The sequence below is a fragment of the Stegostoma tigrinum genome, chromosome 5 (assembly GCF_030684315.1).
Source record: "Stegostoma tigrinum isolate sSteTig4 chromosome 5, sSteTig4.hap1, whole genome shotgun sequence".
NCBI classification, from domain to species: Eukaryota; Metazoa; Chordata; class Chondrichthyes; order Orectolobiformes; family Stegostomatidae; genus Stegostoma; species Stegostoma tigrinum.
The window spans coordinates 128,720,214-128,743,343 of NC_081358.1; the positions used below are offsets into that span (position 1 = coordinate 128,720,214).

Here is a 23,130-nt window from a genome sequence, read left to right on the forward strand (position 1 = left end):
TATCACTGCAGTGCTTAAAAAACATGAAAGTAGATAAATCCCTGATACTTGATTGAGTGTATCCTAGGACATTGTCATTAAGCTAGAGGAGAAATTACTAGGCCCCTAGTGGGTTCTTGCATGGCCGACAGACACAGGTGAGGTGCTGGAAGACTGGAAGGTGTCTAATGTTGTGCCATTGTTTACGAAAGGTTGCAAGGAAAATCCAGAGAACTATAGATCAGTAAGCCTAACACCCATGGTGACTAAGTTGTTGGAGGAGATCTGAGAGACTGGATTGACATGCATCTGGAAAGGCAAGAACTGGTTAAGGATAGTCAGCATGGCTTTGTGCGTGGGAAATTGTGCCTCTCAAATTTGATTGAGTTTTTAGAAGAGGCAACGAATAGGATAGATGAGGGTAGTGTGGTAGATGTTGCCTACATGGATTTTAGCAAGGCCTTCGACAAGGCTCTGATGGTAGACTGAATAGTAAGGTTAGACCAACATGGCATCCATGGAGAGAGAGCCAATTAAATACAAAATTGGTTTGATTCTGGCAGACAGAGGATGGTAGGAGAGGGCTGTTGTTCAGACTGGAGGCCTGTGACCGGCAGTGTGCTGCAAGGTTCAGTGCTGGGTCCGCTCTTCATCATTTATATAGATGATTTGGATGACAGTACAGGAGGCATGGTTAATAAGTTTGCGGATGACACCAAAATTGATGGTTATAGCGGACAGTGAAGAAGGTTATCTAAGAATACAATTTGGATCCTGATCAGTTGGGTCAGTGAGCTGAGGAATGGACAGATGGAGTTTAATTTAGATAAATGCGGGGTATTACATTTTGGTAAGACAAACCAGGGCAGGACTTACACAGTTAGTGGTAGGGCCTTGGAGGGTGTTGTCGAACAGAGAAACCTAAGGCTAAAGTACATAGTTCCTTGAAAATGGCGTCACAGGTAGACAGGGTGGTGAAGAAGACATTTGGCACGCAAGCCTTCACCAATCAGTGCATTGAGAATAGAAGTTGGAATGACATGTTATAGCTGAACAAGACATTGGTAAGGCCACTTTTGAAGAACTGTGTTTAATTCTGATCAACCTGCTCCAAGAAGGATGTTATTAAACTGGAAAGGATGCAAAAACAATGAACAAGGATGTTACTGAGACCAGAATGTTTGAGTTATAAGAAGAGGCTGGATAAACTGGGCTATTTTTCCTGGAGTGTCAAAGGCTGAGGTGTGGCATTATAGAGGTTTATAAAATCATGGTGGACATAGATAAGGTGAAAAGCCAAAGATTTTTCCACAGGGCAGGGGAGTCCAAAACTAGAGGGTGTTGGTTTGAGTTGAAAGGGGGGAGATATAAAGGGTCCTGAAGGGCAACTTTTTCACACAGAGTGGTGCATGTATGGAATGAGCTGCCACACGAGGTGTTGAGGTGGGGACAGTTACAACATTTTTAAGACATTAGGACGAACACATGGATACAAAGGTTTAGAGGGATATGGGCAAAATGCAGGCACTGGGACTAAGCTTAGTTTAGGAAATCCGGTTGGCAGAGATGAGTTGGGTTGAGGGCCCTGTTTCTGTGCTGGATATCTCTGTGAACTATGACTCTATAACCTGTGGAAGCCGGAGATCTGAAACAAAAACAAGAAGTGCGAGAGAAACATGAACTCTATTTCTCTCTTCACAGATGCTGTAAGACCTGCTGAGTTTCTCTGGAACTTTGTTTTGTTTCGATAGTAACTTGCTGTGGGACTTGGATGACTGATTAAAAAGGTAAAATTTGTAGCAATAGGGGTACAGGGCTCTGGAGTGAATTGGGTTGCCCTTTTAAAAAGTTAGGACCAGATCTATGGTTCAGATAGCCTCCTAATGTGCTCTGGTTTAGGCAGCAATTGAATGAGCTGAGTGTCTGACATTCTGCACCTCATCACTGAGCAAGGAGAGGGGAAAGGCGAAGACCTTAGCTCAAAGAGAGCAGCAGGTTTTGTTCACTGTTGATGTCTTTGTCCTATTTTCCAGTTCTTTGTGTCTGATGAGGAGTCAGAGAGTAGCTCCGCAGCCCTGCAACCCCCTGACAACAGCCCAAAGCAACAAGATGCCCAGCCTCTCTTCATCAAGCCAGGGACTGCCAGCCAGAGCAACAAATTTACCAAAAGCAGTGAACAGGTCACGCCATTGTAAGTACCAGGATTTTCCAACGCTTGTATTTCCTTTTGAGTGCCTCTGCCTGCCTGCGTACATGATCATTAGGTCCTTGATGCTTTTGTCAGATCAGATCTGCTCTTCCTGTACATTCTTCCTGCTGATCCTTTCCATTGTTATCAAGGTGTACAGGGGCTGTGTGGTTTGTGTCCCGGTGTATACAAGGGGCTGTGTGGTTTGTGTCCCGGTGTGTACAAGGGGCTGTGTGGTGTGTACAAGGGGCTGTGTGGTGTGTGTCCCGGTGTGTACAGGGGCTGTGTGGTGTGTACAAGGGGCTGTGTGGTGTGTGTCCCGGTGTGTACATGGGCTGTGCGGTTTGTGTCCCGGTGTGTACAGGGGCTGTGGTGTGTGTGTCCCGGTGTGTACAGGGGTTGTGTGGTATGTGTCCCGGTGTGTACAAGGGGCTGTGTGGTGTGTACAAGGGGCTGTGTGGTGTGTGTCACGGTGTGTACAAGGGGCTGTGTGGTTTGTGTCCCAGTTTGTACAGGGGCTGTGTGGTTTGTGTCCCAGTTTGTACAGGGGCTGTGTGGTCTGTGTCCCAGTTTGTACAGGGGCTGTGTGGTGTGTACAAGGGGCTTTGTGGTTTGTGTCCCGGTGTGTACAAGGGGCTGTGTGGTGTGTGTCCCGGTGTGTACAAGGGGCTGTGTGGTTTGTGCCCCAGTGTGTACAGGGGCTGTGTGGTGTGTACAAGGTGCTGTGTGGTGTGTGTCCCGGTGCGTACAGGGCCTGTGTGGTTTGTGTCCAGGTGCGTACAGGGCCTGTGTGGTTTGTGTCCTGATGTGTACAAGGTGCTGTGTGGTCTGTGTCCCGGTGCGTACAGGGGCTGCATGGTCTGTGTCCCGGTGCGTACAGGGACTGTGTGGTGTGTGTCCCGGTGTGTACAGGGGCTGTGTGGTGTGTGTCCCGGCGTGTACAAGGGGCTGTGTGGTGTGTGTCCCGGTGTGTACAGGGGCTGTGTGGTGTGTACAAGGGGCTTTGTGGTGTGTGTCCCGGTGCGTACAGGGGCTGCGTGGTTTGTGTCCCGGTGCGTACAGGGACTGTGTGGTGTGTGTCCCAGTGTGTACAAGGGGCTGTGTGGTGTGTGCCCCGGTGTGTACAGGGGCTGTGTGGTGTGTACAAGGGGCTTTGTGGTTTGTGTCCCGGTGTGTACAGGGGCTGTGTGGTGTGTACAAGGTGCTGTATGGTGTGTGTCCCGGTGCGTACAGGGCCTGTGTGGTTTGTGTCCAGGTGCGTACAAGGGGCTGTGTGGTTTGTATCCTGGTGTGTACAGGGGTTGTGTGTTGTGTGTCCCGGTGTGTACAGGGGCTGTGTGGTGTGTGTCCCGGTGTGTACAGGGGCTGTGTGGTGTGTACAAGGGGCTTTGTGGTGTGTGTCCCGGTGCGTACAGGGGCTGTGTGGTGTGTGTCCCGGTGTGTACAGGGGCTGCGTGGTGTGTGTCCCGGTGTGTACAGAGGCTGTGTGGTGTGTACAAGGGGCTTTGTGGTTTATGTCCTGGTGTGTACAAGGGGCTGTGTGGTTTGTGTCCTGGTGCGTACAGGGGCTGTGTGGTGTGTGTCCCGGTTTGTACAGGGGCTGCGTGCTTTGTACAAGGACAGAAAACCTAGTTCTGTCACTGGGGTTAGAAGGATCACTGGACCTGAAATATTAACTCTGATTTTTTTCTTCACAGATGCTGCCAGACCTGCTGAGCTTTTCCAGCAATTTCTGCTTTTGTTCCTGATTTATAGCATCTGCACTTCTTTCAGTGTGAAGTTTGTGTCCTGGTGTGTATAGGCAGCATGACGTTGTGTCCCAGTATGTAGAAGGGTTTGTGTTGCTAATGTTCTCTCCACTGGAGTTGTGATGTATTTTCAAGCTGAAATGAGCAGCAGTTGCTTTGCAATGGCTTCTGAAGCAGGTAGAGACTGGGGACCTTCCCTCACCTTCTAAGCTCCAGTTTGATGCAAGGACATAGCTGAAATGGACCCACATCTTGTGTGCCAGCAGATTGGATCACTTTCAAGGTGCTCGTTCCAGCCTGTGCCACAGGGCAGAATGGAATGTAGTGTGTTGCGGGGGCAGTGCCAGATGAGGGTGGCAGCGTCTTGTGACCCTGATCAGCACTGAGCCAGAGAGATTAGAACTTATTGCAATGGTCTGGAACATACTGTTTCAAAGGATAACACAAGCAGATTCAATGGAACTATCAAACAGAAATTTGGACTGAATGTGCTTTACCATTATAATTTCAACTCCTGTCTTTTCGATTTATGTTTGAGAACTAGTTACTACATTCGTAACTTCCCACATCTTTCCCTGCCCTTTCTCTCTCCTCTCCTTTACCCACCCTCCCTTTGTCCCCCTCCCAACTCATCCTTCTATCCTGTCTTCCCCTCTCCTGTTGTCCATACCTACCCTCTGTCCCTCTGTTTCTTTCCTGCCCCCCTCCCCCGTTTCCTTTCCACCTCCCCTTCTTCTATCCCGTCTCCCTCTCCCCTCCCACCGTCCACTTTCCTCTTCCTTTCCCTCTGATACTCTCCCCATTCCCTTCTCACCCTCCCGTCAACCCTGTCCCTTCCCCTGCATCCTCTCTCTCTGTCCCCATTCCCCACTTCTTCTGACCCTCTCCCCATTCTCTTTTCATTCTTCCCTCTCTCCTTGTTTCTCTGTTCTCCCTCTCCTTTCCTTCTGACCCCTCCACATTTCATTCTCACTCTTCTGCCCTCCTCCCTGTTTCCCTGTTCCCTATCCTCTCTCCCCTCCCTCTCTCCTTACCCCCTCTTGTTGTCTCTCCTGTAGTGGCAGTTCTGTACTGATAATCCATGTTGCGATAAATGAGGTGTTTATCTTGTGGCTGCCGCAGTCAGTCCAAGATCAGCAGATTACAGATTCCAATCGCTAGTCCCTGAGGGTTAGGGTGGGACTGCGGTTTGTTCCCATGTCAGCTGTCGATGGGGGTAGACAGTGACAGGAGTTTCTGTGCTGCGCACTCTTACTGCCTGATAAGTCAGTTAGTCCATGAAATGTTGTCTTCACTTTGTTGGTTATCCCAGATCTGTTCTCATAAGATAGTAGGAACTGCAGGTGCTGGAGAATCTGAGATGACAAGGTGTAGAGCTGGATGCACACAGCAGGCCAAGCAGCATCAGAGGATCAGGAAAGCTGACGTTTTGGGCCTAGACCCTTCTTCAGAAATTTCTGAAGAAGGGTCTAGGCCTGAAATGTCAGCTTTCCTGCTCCTGTGCTGCTGCTTGGCCTGCTGTGTTCATCCAGCTCCACACCTTGTTATCGCTGTTCTTATAAATTGGCCTTTAGTCCCCCTCGAAAGCTGGACTACACCGTCAGGCTCCCTGTCTGTCTTCCCGTCCTCTATAAGAGGTTCACCCTCAGGTGCGCACTTTTCATTCTTTGATCGAACTGCATTTGGCTGTGGCCTGGTCATTGACTGTAATCAGGACGTCTGGGTTCAAGCTCTACCTGTCCCTGAGGTACATGATCTCTGAACAGGTTGATTCAAGTACCTGGACAGATAGTGACTCAAGAGCCTCATTAGGTCACTTCCCACCAGAGGCTCAAATTTACTCCATCGTAGATAAACCTGAGAGTGACTGACCTTGACTTTAAGAGACTAATTGACCAAGTGTGAAATTAAAGAGCTGTGTGAAAACTGGAGTCAGTTGGAATTGGGGGAGTTCAAACATACGTGGCACAAAGGAAAGTGGTTGTGGGTGTTGAAGGTCAATCATCGCAGCTCCAGGACATATCTGCAGGTGTTCCTCAGGGTAGTGTCTAGACTCTATCATCAGCTGCTTCATCAATGATCTTCCCACTGCCATAAGGTGGGAAGTGAGGGTGTTTGCCGACGATCGCACAACGTTCAGCACCATTCACGACGCCTCAAAGTTTTTTTTTCTGCAGAAAGGTCTAGACCCAAAACGTCAGCTTTCCTGCTCCTCTGATGCTTCTTGGCCTGCTGTGTTCATTCAGCTCTACACTTTGTTATCTCAGATTCTCCACCGTCAGCAGTTCTTACTAACTCATGCCCAGATACAACAAAGTTTACAAAACATTCAGGCTTAGGCTGATGCACATCAAATAACTTTTGCACCACATGAGTCATGGACCATCTTCAATGAGAGAGAATCTAGCCATCTCTCATCTGCATTTACTAGCATTCCCCTTCCACCAATGAATATCCCTGATTAGAGATTTTCAGTATGGCTTTGTGCGTAGGAATTCGTGTCGTATTTGAGGAAGTAAATAAAAATAGATGAGGGCAGAGAGGTAGACATGTCTACATGGACTTTACTAAAGCCTTTGACAAGGTTTCACATGATAGGCTGGCTGGTAAAATTAAATCACGTGGCATCCAGATAGAGCTAACCAATTGGATACGAAATGGGTTTGACGGTGGGGGACAGAGGGTGGTGGTAGAGAGTTGCTTCTCGAACTGGTGGTCTTGTGACCATTGGTATTCCGCACGGGTTGGTGCTGGTTCCACTGTTGTCTGTCATTTATATAAAAGATTTGGATGAAAATCTAAGAGGCATGGTTAGTTAGTTTGTGAATGACACCAAAATTGGTGGCACAGTGGACAGTGAAGAAAGTTATCTAAGAGTACAAAGGGAAAGGCTGTAGATGTCATATACATGGACTTCAGTAAAGCGTTTGATAAGGTTACCCATGGCAGGCTGCTGGAGAAAGTGAAGTCACATGGGATCCAGGTGTGCTAGCTAGATGGATAAAAAACTGGCTAGGCAACAGGAGACAGAGAATACTAGTAGAAGGGAGTTTCTCAAATTGGAGACCTGTGACCAGTGGTGTTCCACAGGGATCTGTGCTAGGACCACTGTTGTTTGTGATATATGTAAATGATCTGGAGGAAGGTGGAGGTGGTCTGATCAGCAAGTTTGCAGATGACACTAAGATTGGTGGAGTAGCAGAGAGTGAGGAGGACTGTCAGAGATTACAGCAGAATATAGACAGACTGGAGAGTTGGGCAGGTAAATGGCAGATGGAGTTCAATCTGGGCAAATGCGAGGTGATGCATTTTGGACGATCAAATTCAAGGGCGAACTGTACAGTAAATGGAAAAGTCCTGGGGAAAATTGATGAACAGAGAGATCTGGGTGTTCAGGTCCATTGTTCCCTGAAGGTGACAATGCAGGTCAATAGGGTGGTCAAGAAGGCATATGGCACGCTTTCCTTCATTGGATGGGATATTGAGTACAAGAGTTGGCAGGTCATGTTGCAGTTGTATAGGACTTTGGTTCGGCCACATTTGGAATACTGTGTATAGTTCTTGTCGCCACATTACCAAAAGGATGTGAATGCTTTGGAGAGGATGCAGAGGAGGTTCACCAGGATGTTGCCTGGTATGGAGGGTGCTAGCTATGAGGAGAGGTTGAGTAGATTAGGATTATTTTCATTAGAAAGACGGAGATTGAGGGGGGACCTGATTGAGATCTACAAAATCATGAGGGGTATAGACAGGGTGGATAGCAAGAAGCTTTTTCCCAGAGTGGGGGACTCAATTACTAGGGGTCATGAGTTCAAAGTGAGAGGAGGAATGTTTAGGGAGATATGCATGGTAAGTTCTTTACACAGAGAGTGCCTGGAATGCGTTGCCAGCGGAGGTGATAGAGGCAGACATGTTAGCATCTTTTAAGATATATTTGGACAGGTACATGGATGGGCAGGGAGCAAATGGACACAGACCGTTAGAAAATAGATGACAGGTTAGACAGAGGATCTTGATCGGCGCAGGCTTGGAGGGCCGAAGGGCCTGTTCCTGTGCTGTAATTTTCTTTGTTTGTTCTTTGTCTTTGTTTGATCTTGATTAATTGGACCACTGGGCTGAGGAGTGGTAGATAGAGTTTAATTTAGATAAATGCGAGGTATTGCAATTTGATAAAACGAACAAGAGCAGAACTTATACATTAATGGTATAGCCCTGAGTCATCTTGTCAAACAGAGAGATTGAGGAGTTCAGGTGCACATTTCTTTGAAAGTTGCGTCACACATAGACAGGGTCATGCAGAAAGCATTTGGCACACCTGCCTTCAGCGTTCAGAGAATTGTCTACAGGAGTTGGGATATCATGAGGTTGTACAGGACATTGGTGAGGCCACTTTTAGAGTACTGTGTGCAGTTCTGGTCACCCAGCTAAAGGAAAGATACTAAATTGGAGAGGGTTCAGAAAAGATTTCCCAGGATGTTACCAGGACTGGAGGGTTTGATTTAAAATGATAGATGGGATACACTGGGACTTTTTCACTGGAGTGTAGGAGATTAAGGGTTGACCTTACTGAGGTTTATGAAATCATCAGGGCATCAATGAGGTGAGTAGCGATAGGGTGGTGGAATTCAAACCTAGGGGGCATATTTTTAAGGTGAAAGGAGGAAGATTTAAGAGGAACCTGAGGGGCAAAATTTTCACGCAGAAGGTGATGCGTATATGGAAGAAAATGGCAGGTGCAGGTACACTTACAACATTTAAAAGACATTTGTACAGGAATAGGAAAAGCTTAGAAATCTACGGACGAAATACAGGCAAATGGGGCTAGTTTAGTTTGGGAAACTTTGTCAACATGAACGAGTTGGACTCTTAGGGTCTGCTTCTGTGCTGTATGACTATGAATCTCAGATTCCTAGAGGGATCTCAGGATGCTTGTCCATAGATCCTTATAGGTGGCAGGACAGGTTAATAGGGTAGTTAGATGGCACGCAGGACACTTGCCTTTATCATCAAGGCTTAGATTATAAGAGCAGGCAGTCATGTTGGAGGTGTGCAGAACTTTGGTTAGACCACAGCTAGAATACTGTGCAGTTTTGGTCACCATACTACAGGAAGGATATGACTGCATTGGAGTAGATGCGAAGGAGATTCACCAGGATATTGCCTGGGATGGAGAGTTTCAGTGATGAAGGGAGGCTGGATACACTCAAGTCATTCTCTTTGGAGCAGAAAAAGGTTGGGCAGAGTGGAATCCTGATAGAGGTGTGTAGAAAGTTATGAGGGGCATAGACCGTGTGAAAAGAAGCAACTGTTCCCCTTAGTTGAAGGGCCAGTAACAATGGGACATAATTTCAAGGTGGAATTCAAGAAGATTACATGCAGTTTGAAGAAATGTTTTTTTCATCCATTGGGTGGTGGGAGTCCAGAATACACTTCCTCAGGCGGGGGTTCGTAGTGGGAAACCTAACAATCTCTGTTAAAGCACTTGAATGAGTGTTTGAGTTGTCAGAACATTCAAGGCCATGGGCCGAGTGTGCAGAAGTAGGACTCGTGTTGGCTGTAGTATATTTTGGGCAGAACAGACATAATAGGCCAAAGGGCCTTGTCTGCACTGTATAATTCTAAGGCTGCTCACTGCTGCCTTCTCAAAGATCTTCAAAATAGTGGCCTCGACAGCTAGTGGCACATCTCATGAATGACCAAGAAGAGCATTTCTCTATGTAGCAACAATCACAAGACCAAAATCCTGCCTTAAAGCTCTCGCCTGTGCCAGGAGCACTGCAGGACACAGTTGTAGGATCCAATGGAGATCCTGCTGAAATTGGTTAATGATGCAGACTAGGAGTTGTGTTCTTGTCATTGTCTGTCTTTGCTGAACCCTCAACTTTTTCATGCTGTTGTTAACTCCACACTCAACTATTCCAATGCTCTTGTTGTTGACCTCCTACTCTCTGTAAATGTCAGCTGATTCAAAATTGTACTACCCTTGTTCTAACTAGTACTAAGCTCTGTTCACTTGACCCACTGTCCTGAACTGAATTCGCACCGAAAATTTCACCATTGTTTTCCATTCCTTCATGACTTCACCTCTCCCTATCTCTGAAACTTTCTCCAATTTGATACTCCATTATATCCTACCCAGAATTGTTTGTTCCTATGAATCTAGCTGCTTGTCTGACTATCCTGTGCTCGGTCAGTTTTGTGGAATTCGTCCTCTCAAACCCTCCTCTGCTGCACCAGCTGTTTCTCCATTTAATACCTGGTTCTTTCACTAAGCTTTGATTATCCCTCCTGACCTCTCCTATGGCTTAAAACTGTCTTTGAATTTCAGGATGTGTGCGTTCTCTTTGGGAAATTGAGTTGAATCTATCCGTTGATATTTTCTGGCTCTTGGAAAGGTCATTAGCAATCTCCCGGATTGGCATTGCCCATCACAATGCAGGGAAGGCAACAATACCCCGGCCTAGTCACGGCCAACCACAATGTAACTGACTCTAACAAGGCCCGTTCGAGGAGATGAACAGCTTTGTCAGTGAACCACCGACATTCATGTGGTGTAATTACAGCCAGGAGTAGGAGGGAGCATAGGAGTAGGAGGAAGCCATTTAGCCCTTTGAGCCTGTTTGACCATTAGATTGTAGCTGGTCAGTATCTTAAATCCAACAACCGACCTTGGTGTTCCTTACCATTAGTACCCCTGCCCATTCTATCATCTCAGTTTTGAAATTCCCAAAAGTTCCTGGGTATCAGCAACTTTTGGGTGAAAGTTCCAAATTTCCATTACCCTCGATGTTCAGAAGCACTTCCTGACATCATCCTTGAAGAGAATGATTTTATGGTTCTGCTGTAGACCCACCCACCGGCAGAGAGAGTTTCTCCATGTCCCATATTAAATTATTAAATGTATAAATCATTCTAACACACCTTTACCTTCTGTACCCAAAGGAACGTAGCATTCATCTGTGCAATCAGTTCTTATGAGTAACCTTGCACTGTCTAAACACCCTACGATTTATTTGACCTTGTATGTTATGATCTGCCTGTACTGCATGCAAAACAAAACTTTTCACCATGCTTTGGTACATGTGATAACAATAAATCAAATCAAATCAAATTAAATCAAAGTAAGGAGTGAGAATGTCGAAGTAGTGAAATATATTCAGGTTGTGCTGGTGTGTGACTTGGGAGGGGAGAAAAGAGAACATGTATTTGTGACCTTGTGAAATCTTCAGTGCTGCCTCCAGTGTGTGTTTCCAGGGGTGCAATGGCTGGTGATGCACGTGCATTGGAGGAGAACCGTGCCTTACAGAAGACACCTTTGGCACATCGCAGCAGTTATGACCTGAAAGAGCGGCGGAGAATTGGGAGCCAGACGAATGTGGATGAGGCCAAATTTCAAAAGATACCAACTGATGAGCTCGAGGCAGAGATGCTAGCTGTGGCTGACCTGGATTATATGAAAAGTAAGTGGTGATGGAAAGAACTAAGTAGCATTTAACCTCAGATAATGAGTGATATTTACACCAGAGAGAGTGGCATTGACGGTGGAGCAAGGACACTGCTTTGACACTGAACAAGAAGGAATGCAGTGAGTATGTTGAGTCTAATCAGAACCTGATACAGCTTTTTCAGATCACACTCCGATTAGTAATCTCCTGTTTTGACTCCGTATTGCGAAGCATGATCGAGTTTAATGCATGCAGTGTTGATTCAAACTCGAAAGCACATCATCGTTTGGCAGTGAATGAGTTGAAGAGTCATCACATTTTTAATTGCTTGAAACTGACATTGTAAGCCATGTATAATTTTTAAAGCCTGCTGCAATAATTTGTTCATTTCAGTATTACTGTAAGAAACAGATAGAGGAACATAGACTATTAAACCACTTGGACCAGCTCTGCTATTCTAGAGCCTGGCTGGTCACCTACCTCAACATTGTTTCCCCACTCTTATCTCCATATACTGTGATGTGATGTGATGACAATCTAGCAATCTCTTGAACATACTTAATAACTGAATTTCCACAACCCTCTGTGGAGAGACTTCCAAAGATTTACCACCCTCTCAGTGAAGAAATAGGTTCCAGTGAGGTAATCTCTCATTCTTCTAAACTCTAGAGACAACATGCCCGGTTTCCTCAATCTCTCCTCACAGAACAGTCTCGTTATCCCAGGAGTCCATCTGGAGAACCTCTGCTGCTCTCCCTCTGTGGCGAGTCCATCCTTCCTTAACTAAGGGGGACTACAACTGCACACAGAACTCTGGGTATGACCTGTCCACTGTTCTAGACAATTGAAGCAAGATGGTTCCTTCTTGGCTTCTATACTCAAATTCTCTTGCAATGCATACCATTTGCCTTTTGAATTGCTAGCTGCACCTGCATGCTAGCTTTCAGTGATTAATAAAAAAGGGCACAAGATTCCTTTGGACAGTAGCACTTTGCAGTCTTTCTCCTTTTAAGAAATACTGTGCACCTTTGTTTCACCTACTAAAGTGGATAACCTTTCACTTTCTGAAGAAGGGTCCCGAACCAAAACGTCAAGCTTTCCTGTTCCTCTGATGCTGCTTGGTCCACTGTGTTCATCCAGCTACACAGTGTTATCTCTAACCTCTCACTTACTTCTGTTATATGCCATCTGTCGGGCTCTTGCCCACTAAGCCTCAGCGTGAAGCTCCTTTGCGTTTTCCTCACAACTCAATTTCTCAACGGGTTTTGTGTCCTCTGCAGATTTGTAAATATTACAATTTCACCCCAATTTCAAATCATTGATAGAGATTGTGAAACACTGGGGCCCAACTACCGATTCTTGCAGTAACCCACTGGGTACCTGCTGCCAACCTGAGAAAGACCCATTTATTCCTCTTCTCTGCTTCCTGCCTGTTAACCAATCTTCAGTCCATGCAGATCCTGGAGTCAGAGTCAATACAGTGTGGAGCTGGAGAACCACAGCAGGTCAGGCAGCATCAGGACTGGTGAAGGGTCTAGGCCCAAAATATCAACTGTCCTACTCTCTGACACTGCCTGACCTGCAGTGTTCCTCCAGCTCCACACTGTATCAACTTCAATCCATGCCTGTTCATTTATACAATACCAATATTGATTTTAATTCCCCCATCTATTGAATTGCTGCAACTATTATCTTTTCGTTTTTTTATTTCCAAACCTGTGTGTATGGGCCACTGTTGGTGCCACACTACATTTCTCTGAACTAAGATAATAAAATGTGAGGCTGGATGAACACAGCAGGCCAAGCAGCATCTCAGGAGCACAAAAGCTGACGTTTCGGGCCTAGACCCTTCATCAGAGAGCCCGAAACGTCAGCTTTTGTGCTCCTGAGATGCTGCTTGGCCTGCTGTGTTCATCCAGCCTCACATTTTATTATCTTGGAATCTCCAGCATCTGCAGTTCCCATTATCTCTGATTTCTCTGAACTATTTGCCTTCAGGAGAATTCCAAACTGACTAATAAGTGAGATATATATAGAACATAGAACAATACAGTGCAGAACAGGCCCTTCGGCCCTCGATGTTGCGCCAACCTGTGAACTAATCCAAGTCCCTCCCCCTACTCTATCCCATCATTAGACGTATGCTTATCCAAGGACTGTTTAAATGCCCCTAATGTGGCTGAGTTAACTACATTGGCAGTCAGGGCGTTCCACACCCTTACCACTCTCTGAATAAAGAACCTGCCTCTGACAGCTGTTTTAAATCTATCACCCCTCAATTTGTAGCTATGCCCCCTTGTACAAGCTGAAGTCATTATCCTCGGAAAAAGACTCTCACTGTCCACCCTATCTAATCCTCTGATCATCTTGTATGTCTCTATTAAATCCCCTCTTAGCCTTCTTCTCTCCAATGAGAACAGACCCAAGTCCCTCAGCCTTTCTTCATAGGGCGTGCCCTCCAGACCAGGCAACATCCTGGTAAATCTCCTCTGCACCTTTTCCTATGCTTCCACATCCTTCCTGTAATGGGGTGACCAGAACTGCCCGCAAAATATACTCAAGAGACTCCTGTAGTACCTGCCTGGTCTATCTAAACTGCCTTTTTGTCTTTTCTGTCTTGATTTGTGGTGTGACATTTTGTTAAAAGTGCTATTCTCAAAGTTCCTAGATCTTGGTATCTCATTGAATATTCATTAACAAGAATGTTAGCCTAAAAAGCCCTTTATTTAAACAGGGCAAACAAATAGTTAGCAACCTAGAAACAAATAGAATCATAGAAGTCCTACAGTGTAGGAAGAGGCCATTCAGCCCATCAAGTCTGCACTGATCCTCCAAAGAGCATTCCACCCAGACCCACGTTAAGAATGTGTGATAATGGGAACTGCAGATGCTGGAGAATCCAAGATAACAAAGTGGGGAGCTGGATGAACACAGCAGGCCAAGCAGCATCTCAGGAGGGCCAGCGTGCTGCTGAGATGCTGCTTGGCCTGCTGTGTTCATCCAGCTCCACACTTTGTTTACCTAACACTCTTAATGTGGGATATGTCCTGCAACCTGTCCACATAATCAAATCCCTTTAGCCTTCATGAATTGAATTCAACAAATCTGCTCAGTTGAGGCACTCTGAAACAACCCTGTGACTTCATTCTGTGGGTCTTGCATTGACTCATTCATGCTTTCAAATCAGTCCATCGCTTTGCTGCTCTTCTTCTTACCAGTGTCCCTCTACTCTGTGATTTCTGCATTTCTCTATTTCTGGCTTCTTGAGCACCTCATTTTAAATTGAGCCACCCTCAAAGGCCATCCCTTCCACTACCAAGAGGCCCTGAACTCTGGAATTCTCCTCCTAAGTTTTCCACTCCTTAATCGGTATTTCTCCTAAATGCTATATTTTTGACTAATATATCCTAATGTGGCTCAGGTCAGATTTTGTCTAAGAATGTTTCTGTGAAGCCCAGAGATGTTTTGCTTCAGTGAAGGTATTCTATAAATGCAGATTTGTGTAGAAGTAGAAGATGTGTTATTTACTGTGTAATCTTGGGTGGGAACATCCTGAGGAATGTTGCTGGGTATGAAACTAGAAGAAACTGGACACAGCAGACAATGGTCATTACAATGATGATGGCCTCAGGTGTTTGAACTGCACCTGGGTGCCGTCTTCCTCTTATCTCTTGTTAATTGGCTCTTGTTACTATGATGGTAATGTGTGAAGATACACTAAATCACAAATTCACTAATGCTATGGGCTCCGGATGGAAGCAGTGCTGCGAGGCTCGTTCCCAGGATTGCTGTGGTGATGTTCCAGCAAAGATTCAGGTGTCACAGCCTGGAGCTGACATTGTAGAGAAAGGCAACATCTGGTGCAGACAGGGTAAGCTTGGATTATTCCTCAAAATGAACAAGGGGAAAAGAACCAAGGTAACGTTAGGACTGATATGGCAAAGGTCATCTCCACACAGAGTTATTGATGTGTGGAATAAACCTGAAGCATTCAGTCTGCTGTTTACACTGGCTGCGCTGTCAGTGACATGGGCAGTTTTTAATTCTCAGAGGAGAAAGATTTGAAGAAAATTGTCTCGGTAGAGAACTGTTAAAAGTATGGAGTGATTTGCCACAAGAATAAACAGAATTAGCATGGATTCAGGAAAGGGCAATCATACTTGATGAATCTCCTGGAACTTTTCAAGCATGTAACTCTTGGAGATGATAAAGAGATGACAATTGGCACCATTTCCTTGGACTTTCAGAAGTCTTTCAATAAGGTCCCATGTTAGAGATCTGCGTGTAAAATTAAAGTGGGATTAGGATAGTGAACTGACATGGATAGAAAGCTGGAATAAAGGCAGAATATTGCGGATCCTGGAAAACTGAACAGAACACGCACGGTGCTGGTCTGAGTAACTGTGGGGAGAGAAAGAGTTTAACATTTCAAGCCCAGTTTCACCCTTCTTCGCAAGTGTTTCTCCACAGATGTTGCCAGACCTGCTGAGTTTCTCCAGTGTTCTCTGTATTTATTTTGGAGAGAGAGCTGGCAGGAAACACAGTAGAAATATTTATTCTTTTTCTGAATGGCAGACAGTGACTTGTGGGGTACCATAGGGCTCAGTGCTAAAACCTTAACTATTCACAATATTTATTAATACCTTAGATTAGCCAACTAAATGCAATATCTCTAGGTTTGCAGATGCACTAAGCTGGTTTGTGGAGGGAGTGGGAGTCAACTGTGAGGAGGATGCAGGGATGCTTCAGTGTGATTGTCTGTGGTAAATGGTGTCAGATAATCGAGAGGTTACCCACTTTGGGAGCAGGAAGGCACATTATTATCTGAATGGCAACAGATTGCACCTCCCCATTTTCCAATGTGTCCTGAGTGTCCTTGTACACCAGTTGCTGAAATTAAACATGCAGGTACAGCAAGTAGTGAAGAAAGCAAATGGTATGTTGGCTTTCATAGTGAGAGGATTTGAGTACAGGAGCAGCTTTTATCTCCTTATCTGATGAATCGCGTTCTGGCTGTGAAGTGAGTGCAGTGAAGGCTAACCAGATAATTCCTGGGATGGCAGAACTGATGTACGAAGTGAGACCAGATCAATTAGGAATATATTCACTGATATTTTGAAATAATCTTCTGCAAACCTATTGATTTTTATCAGGCCCAGACAGGGTAAAAGTAGGATGGATATTTCTGATAACTGGGAGTTCAGAGCCAGGAATCACAGCCTAAAGATACAGGATAGGCCATTTGGAACTGAGATGGGGAGAACTGTCTTTACTCAGAGTGTGGGGACTCTTTTCTGACACAGAAAGCAGTCAAGGCCATAATATTTGATGCTTTCAAGAAGGAGGTCGATATAGTTCGTTGGGCTAAAGGGATCAAAAAACATGAAGAGGACACAGGTCGAGGGGACTGATCAACCATGATTATATTGAATGGCACAGCAGGCTGAAATGGTCCAATCCTTGTATTTTCTTGAGGCATTAACCTTTGGACTTTTGTGAGATGGTTACTTCAGTATTTAAGTTAGATGAATTTGTAGGAGCTGGATGAAAAAAGAGGGAATGAGGTTTGTTTTGGATGCTAGGGAGAGCACAGGGCACTGGGATTTGTATTACATTGTGTTAACAAAGAAAGCTGGAAGACGTGAGATATATGTCAAAACGTCAGCTTTCCTGCTCCAAAGATGCTGCTTGGCCTGATGTGTTCATCCAGCTCCACACCTTGTTATGATTCCCAAACAGTTTCAGCACAGGGCTTTGAGCAGGTTGGTCCCCTCAGATTCACAGGAATTTGAATCATAATCCGTTAACCCAAATGTCACCCTGGCTCAGTGGCCACATGATCAGCTCTTTGGATGTGAAGGTTGCAGGAAAAATCCCACTGCAAAAAATTCAGCAAAGTATCAAGAGGGTCAGTGCTGAGGGAGCGCCGCACTGTCGGAGGGTCAGTGCTGAGGGAGCGCCGCGCTGTCGGTGTGTCAGTACTGCGGGAGCGGGCACTGTCGGAGGGTCAGTGCTGAGGGAAGATGTGCCAGACTGATGGAGGGGTGGGGAGTTGTGTGTGTAATATTGGTCTGTGATTATTCAGTTGAGACACAAATCGGAAACCACCTCCTCTCCTCGGGTTGGGAAAGATGATTCCATGACACTATCTTGAAGAGCAGGGTTTCTACCCTGTGCCCTTGTAAATTTTAAACCCTTTCAACCAACATTACTGAGTAATTATTTTGTTGTTTGCAGGATCTTGATTTGCACAAATTGTCGATTATGAAGTGCTTGTGTGTAATGCACCTTGTGAAATCCTGTGGCTGTAAAGGTTACAACCTAAATGCAAGACTCTTGTTTTCTTCTTTCTGCTGCTACCGTCTCTCTCTTCTGTACAAATGGAAAACCTCTTCCCACAAACAAGATACTGACATCAGTTGATGCAGGCACACTCTGCTGAATGCCCTCCTTCTGTGATGTGACAATTCTGTCAGCTGTAGTGTGGGTTTTCTCTCTGTTTGTTTCAGACTAGACTTTATAGTTTCCGTTATCACCTCAACCCTGTTAGAATTACCATTAAACATTCTGAGAGCAAATCCCTCCTCTTAATTCCATCTGCCTTCATTTTAACCAAATCCTGGCACCAGCACCACAGCCCCAGTGTCCATCAGAATTCCACGCAAAAAAAAGGATTACCCTGTAATGTTGTTTCTATCTGCACAGATCCTGCCTGGTCTTCTGAATATTTCCAGCCCTTTTTCTGTTTTATTTCATGAGATGCCTATTCTTCCCTCCTTTGATGTTTCACCTCTGCATTCTTTTGAATTAGCTTGCCATTGTGTGTGTGTCTCAGTCCATTCTCTACTCCCTAATTTTGCAGTCTTCTCAGATTTTCTGACAAGTCTAACCTGTTTAACCTCCCCTTCCTTAACCCTTCAATGACTGCAGCACACACCACCTGCTCAGACTGGTTTTGCAGTTAGTTAAGGGAGTAGTGTAAGTGTGGAACTGTTCTGCAGGGACTTAGTGCTGTGCAGATCACAGTTGCTCAGATTGTCCAATTCTTTGAAGCTGATGCATGTGTATTGAGTTCTGGATTGTTCTTAGAGATCAGTTTTTTTAAGCCTTCTGTGTGTTCTCTACCTTTCAAATGTGTTTTAACCTGGAGCCATCAGTACAAAGGTACAATTTATCCCTGACTTACCTTGTTGCCTGTTCACAGTGTGTGTGTATCTGTTCTTGGGCTGACCATAATGTGTAGAAATGTCTCTGGACTGATAATAGTGGATGTATGTGTCTCTGGGTTGCACACAGCATGTGTACATGTTTCTGGACTGAAGATAAATGACTTTAGTGTGACAGTTCACTTTCTACCCTTACTGTTTGATTGTACACTTTTTTTTTTGTTACTCTTGTGCTTCACGGACCTTAAGGGGGAGGCGATAACCTAGTGGACTGTCAATCCAGAGACCCAGATAATGTTCTAGCAGATGTCATGGCAGATGGAGGAATTTGAATTTGATTTTAAAAGTTGTCTGGAATTAAGAGTCTAATGATGGCGATGAATCCCACTCGTTCATTAAGGTCCTTTAGGGAAGGAGACTGCTGCCCTTTTCTGGCCTGGCCTATATGTGACTCCAGACCCACAGCAATGTGGTAGACTCTTACCTGCCCCCTGTGCAATTAGGGATGGGCGATAAATGCTGCTCAGCCAGTGACACCCTCATCCTGTGAATGAATAGAGAGAAAAGGTACCAGTGTCCTACTGAGATAACCAGATATGGAAAGTCTTGCTGTTAAATTTGCCATTTCCAATTTGATAGAGGGTTGCAACTTCTCTGGGCTGTGTTTCAAATGATAGTTTTAATCTGTGTAAGATTTTGTCCTTCAAAAGCAATTTTTGCTTTAATTGGTCCCCTCACTAGCATGCAGGACACCCGTTACCACATGTAACCCCAGATGGTGTGTGTTAGTCTGAGATCTCTCCTCTCCAACATACACAGTGCAGCATTAGTGAGAATATAGTTTGAGGAGCTTTCTCTCTTTCTCACTGTTCCCTTTGTGAATGTTAGCTTGCCCAGTGATAACTTCTCAGCTCTGAGCTTGTGCTGTGTGTTCCCACATTGCTCTCCCTGTTAGCTTGAGCTGACATTTTGGGGCAATACTGTTGGATGTTGCAAGGGGCCATGGATTATTTAAGATGGGTTGAATGACTTCCCCATTCAGTGTTATTCTACTCTGTCTGGGATTTGTCTAGGACAGTCCCCGGCACAGACTAGTTGGGCTGAACGGCCTTACAGGTCTTTGCTGTAGACCCGGTCTAATTCTCGTTCTGGGATGGCTGCCAGTTCTGTTGAGAGATCATGATCTTCACAGGTGGTTGGGAATCATTGTTGTATCTCCTGTCCACAGGTCACCGGTTTGAGGATGTTCCTGGGGTTCGACGGCACTTGGTCAAAAGGAGCACAAAAGGCACTGCTATGCATGTGGGAAAGGAGCATTCCCAAGTCTACCCAAAGACCAAGAAAGCTGACCGGCAACCGCATGAGGTACATTGTGTGCTCGTAACTTTCTCTCCACGTGAAGTCTGTCTCCTTGTGTGAAGGTGTTGACTTGTCCCTTGAGGTGCTGTGGTTGAGCTGCACTTGTTGAAGGAGCTGATATGCATGTGTGATTCTGATGGTGCATGTACTGCTGTGGGGAAGGTCAGTGCTGCTGTGCTGAGTGTAGCTATTATCCAGGCTCCACCTGGAGAACATTCAGACTCCACCCCTCTGTGGCTTTCACTGGGGATTGGCTGTGAGCTAACAGGGGTGAGGCCCCAGCTGATCTTCCTTTCGTAAACCAAGTCTGTGTGCTGGTGATCAGTTAATGCAGCACAGACCAGAGACCGGAGCTGTGGATCTGCTACCTACTGATCACCTTCCCTCCCGAGCTCACAGATCCCGCAGGAGGCTGGGAGCAGCTTCATAACAGAAGAATAAGTGACAATGGCTCCGTACCTTGTGAGTTAATTCGTCAGGAGTGAGCACACTGTGATCTGGGATCCACTTTATATATTGCGAGGTGGATTCTGACCAACAGACATGCCTCTGCACAATGTTTTGTAATTATAAATTCTAATTTTCAGATCACTGCTCGGACCCTGTAACCAGTGAGGGAGCTATCAGGGCTGTACAGACAGGCTGAGCCCTAAACAGGTGGATTGCTGGCTGAGATAGTAGGAACTGCCGATGCTGGAGAATCTGAGTTAACACGGTGTTAATGCTGGATGACCACAGCGGGCAAATCTTCTGAAGAAGGGTCTCGACCCGAAACATCAAACTTTCCTGCTCCTCTGATGCTGCTTGGCCTGCTGTGTTCATCCAGCTTCACGCCGTGATTGCTGGCTGAAATGGTGATACACAGTGCCCTGTGTTGTCTGCCATAGCCACTGATGTTCAAAGTTTTGGGACTGGTAAAACACAGACTCAGATCAGATTGGCAACTTGGCCGACACATGGGGAAGATAATCAGGCTGTCATTCTTGGGGAGCGGGCTCTGTACTTCAAGTGAGAGCTTGGGATCAGAAGTTTAATCTTCCAAACTTTGTTGAAGTTTGAAAGTAAGTTTGTCCTTCAGATTCTGAAAATATTGTATGACAATGTGGCATTGTTTCGCTAATGGGAAATGTTGAGCTCTATCACTGGGTATCTGGCAGGTGGTGTTGAGTTGTGTCTGTGGATTTTTGATGGTGACACTGTTGAGTTGAATTTTCTGGTATACAACAAGATAGCTTTCCAATTTTCGGTGGAATGAGAGTGTTCCTGGCTGAGCAAATAATTTATTGCCTGACCCTAATTGCCCTGGAGAAGGTGATGGTGAGCTACTTTCTAGAACCACTGCAGTTCTTGAAATGTGTGGACGTCCACAATGCCCTGAGGGAGGGAATTCCGGGAATTTGACCCAACAGCACTGAAGGAATGTTTCTAAGTCAGGATGGTGGAGGGAAACTTACAGGGGCTTGTTGTACCTGTGCATCTGCTGTTTGTGTTCTAGGCGATAATGATCATCAGTTTGGAAGGTGCTACTTTAGGACCATTGATGAGTTGCTGAATGTACCTTGTGTGGTACAAAAATTATTTTAATCGGCCTGTTTAGACAATCTTCTGCGGTAACCACATCCTGGGGTGGGACTTGATTGACCTAGAGGTAGGGAAACTGCTGTTTTCGTGCAGGTGGTACGTGCTACTGTCACTGTGCATCAGTAGTGGATGTGGTACCAGTTAAGCTGCTTGCTTTGTCCTGGATAGTATCAAGCTTCTTGAGTGCTGTTGGAGCTGCACCCATCCAGGCAAGTGGGGAGTATTGCGTCACACTCCCAACTTGTGCCTCGTAATGTGTGGACAGGCGTTGAGATGGTTAGTTACTTGCTCTGGTATTCCCAGCCTCTGACCTGCTCTTGTAACCATGGTATTTATATGGCAAATCCAGTTCAGTTTCTAGTCAGTGATAACCCCCAGGATGTTGATGGTGGGAAAGTTAATGATGGTTATTGGGACATAGAGCTTAGAGACAGGATTAGACCAATCGACCTTACGACCCTGCACCACCATTCAATAGGTCATTTAGCTGTGATCTCAGCTCCACACTCCGTTTCTGCCTGTGAGTATTAGGGGAGCAGCTTGGGCTCTCTGTCGTGGGATTTGGCCATTGCCTGGCAGTTGTGCCATGGAAAATGCATCTTGCCATCAGTCCAATTGTGTGAGAGCATGGATTGCTTTAGTATCTGAGGAGTTGCGAATGGTGCTGAATGTGGTGTAATCATCTGCAAACATCCTCACTTCTGACCTTACAATGGAGGGAGGGTCATTGAAGCAGCTGAAGATGATTAGGCCTAGGATGCTACCTGAGGAACTCCTGAGATGTCCTGGAACTGAGATGGTTGGGCTCCAACAAACTTGACCATCATCCTTGTTGTGTGAGAGTCATGGCTTTGGGTTGTATCTTTGAGGCTAACCTGCTGGGAGCTGTTATATTTGTATCAGAGATAATGGGAACTGCGGATGCTGGAGAATCCAAGATAACAAAGTGTGAAGCTGGATGAACACAGCAGGCCAAGCAGCATCTCAGGAGCACAAAAGCTGACGTTTCGGACCTAGACCCTTCATCAGAGAGGGGGGGAGGGTTCTGGAATAAATAGGGAGATAGGGGGATGCGGACCGAAGATGGAGAGAAAGGAAGATAGGTGGAGAGGAGAGTAGAGGTGGGGAGGTAGGGAGGGGATAGGTCAGTCCAGGGAAACTGCTCTATGTCCAAATGTTTCTGGTATTCGTTGATGTGTGGTTGTAGGGGGACAAAAGTGAGCCCCTTGCTTCGGACTGACCGTTCGTCCCCAGTCAGTGGGAGGTCTGGGGGGAATGTGAAGATGCGGCAGGGCTCAGTGTGGCTCTCTCCTCTGGGGTTGCTGGCTGTGGAGGTTGTGGGCGGAGCGATGAGGTTGTCGGCCGACACCAGTTATATGATGCTTTCTTGCTGTGCTTCTGCTAAGGTGTTTGTGGAACTGAATGAGTTGACAATGGATAAGAATAACGAAATGCAATGGAAGGAGATGGCTAGGTGGATCAAATTTGAGGAGGATGTGGAAGAGGAAACGGATCGCTGGGGAAAGCCACATGTTGCCTCGCTCAGCTTCCGCAGTTTGCTGGAGCTCAGGAAGACACTAGCACATGGTAACTGTTTTTTATATTCTTTGTCACAAGTGCTGTTATACACACTGAACTAATCTTTTCTCCATCACCAAACCAGT

At 45.8% G+C, this 23,130-nt stretch overlaps 1 protein-coding gene across 12 annotated transcripts in view; it reads left to right on the forward strand.

The window, feature by feature from the left end:
* The window catches only part of LOC125451757 (anion exchange protein 2-like), a 259,376-nt gene that overhangs the window by 184,807 nt on the left and 51,439 nt on the right, over positions 1 to 23,130 (forward strand). For 11 of the 12 annotated variants that reach the window (XM_059646290.1, XM_059646297.1, XM_059646298.1 and 8 more), the window contains 4 exons: positions 2,013 to 2,170; positions 11,170 to 11,375; positions 19,755 to 19,891; positions 22,873 to 23,053. In XM_059646290.1, the coding sequence (XP_059502273.1) occupies positions 2,013 to 2,170; positions 11,170 to 11,375; positions 19,755 to 19,891; positions 22,873 to 23,053 (682 nt within the window). Of the gene's footprint in view, positions 1 to 2,012; positions 2,171 to 11,169; positions 11,376 to 19,754; positions 19,892 to 20,220; positions 20,348 to 22,872; positions 23,054 to 23,130 lie in introns of those variants that run through there. The other variant, XM_059646303.1, reaches the window with a different exon arrangement.